Below are 5,602 nucleotides of genomic sequence, written 5' to 3'. Positions count from 1 at the left end.
ACTTACTTGGAGACTCGATCTCTATGGATTTTTCTTCCGGGATAGTTTCCATCATTGTCGAATCTGTATTCTTTACTCTAGGTAGCTCTATTATACTAGGGGTTGCTCTTCTAGCCTTCTTAGTCCCTACCGTCGAGGTTGCTTTTCTAACGTCTTTTTGAGTCTGTAAATCTGGTTCAGAAGTCTCATTATCTTGTTTTGTTCTGCTTCTTAATCGAAAAGTGATTGTCTTCGTCATCGGAATGACTTTAGGTTTGTTTTTACTTTCCGAGGGACGTTCACGTGGTTTTTAAGGTACGTTAGTCTGTTCAGTTATTTATGGAAGGACTATTGGGGTGTTATTATCATCAACGGGGTGGTAGGGGGGGTTCCATGCGTCTTCATCCGTTGACAAAATATCCCCGACAAAATTTCCCTGACAAAATATCCTTAGACAAAATATCCCCACGACTAATTATCCTCAAGACAAAAAACCCAATTGTCTTTAAAAACACGTGGTTTTGAATTTTTAAACTCGAACATTCTATCACATTTATCCGGTACTAAATTATTGGTCGATATCGACCAACTATATCGACCATCGATACACTCTTTTATCAATATAGTTACACCATCTCATGTACTTTGTCCTAGCATACTACATTCCGCCATTTGCATTTACTATTTGCTCCAAAATTTCTTTTTGTGATAGTTTATTTGTGATTTTTGACATTCAACAATAATAAAATTCATTTCATAGTTACTATCAATAAGATATTTGTTATTATTCAAAACCATTATTACACCACTATGCCCTTAACATTCACATTATCCCAAAAAGGGAATAAACTATTATTACATGACGGTATGTTATATTCAAAAAAAACAGTCAATAAAACCAATATTTCATGGCGTTGTGCATCTGACGTCAATTGCAACCTAATCATTCACACCGATAGCGACCAAAAAACAGGTAATTTTTCTTTTTATTACTTCTTCCACCCTAATTACATAATGTATTGATATCTTAACCTACACTGCAAACCACCACATTTTAAGCAAAACCACATTCACTTCATATTTATCATTTTTTCATTATCAGGTAATATTATTGGCACACCACCCACTCATAACCATGCTGGGAAACGCGGCTCTCGTTAAAACCAAACTCATCAAAGCTCAAATTATCAAAAAAGCTAAAAAAAGTGACATAAAAGCAGCAACTATCGTTTCACGTGCCTTACGTGGTGTCTTATCACCAGTTACTGCTTTGATGCCTAAACAAGAATCATTATCTCGGACTGTCAACCGCATTCGACTCAAAAATAATCCACAACCACTCGTCATATCATCTCGAGGTGATTTGCAGTTGTCTTCTGACCTCACACAAACACACAGTAATGAATTATTTTTGCTGCACGATAGCGGTGGGAACAAGAAACGTTTTTTAATGTTCACAACAGCAAAAAACTTAAATTATTTATCAAGATGCCAACACTGGCTTGGTGATGGTACATTCAAAAGTGTACCTCACATCTTTGCACAACTATATTCCATCCACGGCTATGTAAAAGAGAAATCTATACCACTTGTCTACATATTATCACCGGATAAATCTAAAAGCACTTACACCCAAATTTTTGACAGTATTGAGAGCAAATTTACCGAATTTTTCACCACAACGCATTATTGTAGACTTTGAAGAAGCTTTCATTCAATCTTTCAAGACAATATATCCAAACGTGAAAATTTCTGGATGTAACTTTCATTTTAATCAATGTGTGTGGCGGCACATCCAATCTTGTGGTTTACAAAAGTTATATAATAACGATATTATATTTGCCACCAACATACATTTACTCACAGCGTTAGCTTTTATACCTTCTAGAGATGTCATTGAAGGTTATGAATGGATTGTCTCAACTGATTACTATGACCGTCACAGTGATATATTGGATGAATTTCTCAACTACTTCGAAACTACATGGATTGGCAAGACTCGTCATAATAAAAAAAAAAGAGAAAAACCTAAATTTGACATTAAGCTATGGAACGCCTACCGAGCAGTGACAGAAGATCTTCTACGTTCGAATAATCCAATAGAAGGATGGCATAACAGTTTAAACCGTCGTGTCGCTACTTCTCATGCCTCTATTCCACAATTTTTAAATGCTCTAAAAAATGAACAAGTGAAGACGGAATTACTTATGACTCAGCTGAATACCGGGTTAAATGTTTCTACACGCCGTAAAGCGTATCGTGATTACGATACACGACTCAAAAATGTAATATTACACTACACTCCAGATGATAAACTTACATATCTCAAAAATGTTGCTAAAATTATTTCTCTCAACACGAATTAATGGTGACTTATTACTTAATTACCTTTTAGTTTAAACAATAACATTCTAAAAACTCATTATTTAGTTTCTCTCTCACTTAACTGTTGTAACTTAATTATTTAAATAACTATATCACTTGATCTGTGATTTATGCCAATGATTCATTACGTGATTAATTCTTAGATTTAGTTTTATTCTTATAACACTCAATGATTAAAATAATATTTTTTATAATTAATAATTAAATAAAATTCTATTATTGATGTTAATATTCAAAAAGTTTTTATTTTATCCTAGAGAACATTTTTATACACGTAGACATTTTATCTGGGGATATTTTGTACCAAAGTTATTTAGTCTGAGGATATTTTGTCAGGGAAATTTTGTCGGGGATATTTTGTCAGAGGATATAAACGCCTGATACCGGTAGGGGGAGGGGGTTGTAAGATCGTCGTATAGGTCCGCAGTGTGTTGAACTAGGTTTAAAAATTAAAAGAATTCATCGAGTTTTACAATTCAAGCAATCAGCTTGGTTAAAAAAATACATAGATTTAAATACGAATATGAGAAAGCAATCTAAGAATGATTTTGGAAAAAACTTTTACAAACTGACGGATTATGCTGTTTATGGAAAAACAATGGAAAATGTCCGTAATTACAAAGATATAAAATTAATCACAAGATGGGAGGGAAGATGGGGAGCACAAACTCTAATATCACAACCCAACTTTCATAGCCGCATTATATTTGATAAAATTATGGTCATTATAGAGATGAAACAACTAGAAATACTGTTCAACAAGCCAATTTATGTAGGGTTTGCAATACTTGATTTATCAAAAATTTTTATTTATGATTTTTATTATAATTATATTATGAAAACTTTTGAAAAATATCAGTGCTCTGCAGTGGTCTGGGTGCGACCCGAAAGGTCCACACGACCAACTTCCAAGTGGAAAAAATAAAAAAACAATTTGAATAGAACCCGTTTCCATTTTTTATAACAAATGGAATTGTTATAAACGAAATGAGTCTGTTTTTATTCATTTGATATGGTTAGTTACTTTATTTCAGTAAAAGAAAAAATTGTGCTTTAGAAGAATTCGAATGTACCTCATAGATCCTTTTTTTCATTATTTACAACGAATTTCATTGTTATACACGAAAAGAGTATGTTTCCATTTATGGCATACGGTTGGTAACATTTTTTTTAGTAAACGAAAAAATTATGCGTTAAAAGTACTCATATATATAGAAAGGGTCCCTATTTTTATTGTTTATAACAATTTAAAACTTATTATTTAAATATTACTATAATCAATAATCACTTGTGAGTAACAATGTTCAATTGTTATGAACACAATTCCATATTATTGACAATTATTATTGACTATTATAGCGTCTTTAATGCTATTTTCTCCATCCCAACACAAGTTTAAAATTTTTTTATTGCTGATTTCGTTTTCTAAAAATTTTTTTTTCTATGAAATACTGTCATCATATTTCTGTACAATTGTTCTAAACATTTGATATTCATATTTTTCAATAGATCTCGAAATTCCGTCTAAAAAATGGTATAATTTATAAATTGCAGAATTTAGGTAGTTCACTATTTTTTCAGTTTTTTGATTCTGCATAAAAAATGGCTAGATTGATTTTGCTGAAAATCTAATCAGTTCTAGGTTACGTAATTACGCGTCGAATGCAGTTGGTCCCACGTCGATATCATTTTTTGTTCTCGAGAAAATCGAGGCGAAAAATAATTCCGAACGCACGTACGAACATACGAACATACGCACATACGTACATACACACACACAGACGTCTACGTAAAAACTATCGTATTCAACTCTGGGGACCTTAAAACGTGGAGATGTGTCAAAATTAGCGATTCGCAAAATCGGACCCATTACTATAACTTCCCACTGGGAAGTTAATAATGATAAATTATTATGTACAGACACAGATAGCTTAATCTATCATTTTACTAATGTAAACATACATGATTATATCAAACGTGACATTCAGAAATATGACACTTCTGATTATCCTGAAAATAATGTTTATGGAATTCCGTTAGTTAATAAAGAAATTCTGGGTTTAATGAAAGATGAGAATAATGGAAAAATTATGATTGAATTTATTGGGCTTAGAGCAAAAATGTATAGTTTTAAAGTTCAAAATAAAGAGAATCAAAAGAAAGCCAATGGTGTGGAAAAGAAAGCAAAAGGTGTGAAAAAGGCAACAATTAAAACGATTACGATTGATGATTAGAAAAATTGTTTGTTCCATCATACCATTTTAAAAAAAAATGAATATCATATTGTCAGTAAAAAACATGAAGTATGCACTATTTTGAAAACAAAAAAAGCCTTAAGTTGGGAAGATAATAAAAGACAATTATTAGAGGAAACTACTGATACTTTACCATGGGGCTATAAAAAATGTAATACAGATTCGTAATTTTTATATTTTTATTTTTTTTATTCAAATAATTACAAGTTACAAATATCATAGTCATAAGTTACAATTGTCATAGCTCAAGGTCTCAATTGTTATTTTATAAGTTCTAATTGTCCTTTTATAAGTTAAACTATCACTATTATAATTTTTCTGATAAGTATAAGTTTCTTATTGTCATAATTATAAATTTTTTGTCACAATTACAAGTTTAATTTTTCAAATAAACTATACATATATCATTTAAATTTATCCAACTATTGTGTTCATTGTTGAATCCCAACCACTTTACATATGCTTGATTTCCACGTTTTTTTAGAACTTTTTCAACCAAATGTACATCAGGATATTGGACTCCAGTTAATTCATCCTCATAAAAACCGCCTTCTATCGGTTGGTTTTGATAGTCATTTAATTTATAAGTCACTGGATGAGTATTTTCAACTTTGTTGAAGGTAAAAATTTCAGTGGTCCAATTGGGAGTGTAACCTTTCTCAAATAAATTTTTATATTTACTTATTCGAACTTTATCGCCAATTTTAAACTTATTTTTCTTCTTTTCTATTTTTACAACTTTGATTTTTCTATAAATGGTATTAAATAGTTGCTTTTCATTGGCTGAAGTCACATCAATGGGTTTCATCTTAATTGTACGATGTTTAGTATTGTTATATAATAATAATACTTCCGGTAGCAGATCAATCCACTTATAATTTCCAATAAGAGTGAATTCTTTCCACATTTTGTTTTTTAAAGTTCGGTTCGAATCTTTCACAAATTGATGCTTTCAGATTGCTAAATGTTGAGTACATTTTAAT

General features: G+C 31.1%; 1 protein-coding gene across 1 annotated transcript; it reads left to right on the top strand.

The window, feature by feature from the left end:
* Nucleotides 1–1,114: 1,114 nt before the first annotated feature.
* Nucleotides 1,115–2,345, top strand: LOC118070172 (uncharacterized). The gene is given in 2 exon segments (XM_035088606.1): nucleotides 1,115–1,612; nucleotides 1,614–2,345. Coding segments are annotated over 2 exon segments (1,230 nt in total).
* The last annotated feature ends 3,257 nt before the right edge of the window (nucleotides 2,346–5,602 follow it).

The sequence above is a fragment of the Chelonus insularis genome, unplaced genomic scaffold (assembly GCF_013357705.1).
Source record: "Chelonus insularis isolate UGA/USDA-ARS -01 unplaced genomic scaffold, ASM1335770v1 contig_553_pilon, whole genome shotgun sequence".
In the NCBI taxonomy this organism is placed as follows: Eukaryota; Metazoa; Arthropoda; class Insecta; order Hymenoptera; family Braconidae; genus Chelonus; species Chelonus insularis.
Note: the sequence above shows the minus strand (reverse complement) of the source record. Positions and strands in the feature narration are given on the sequence as shown.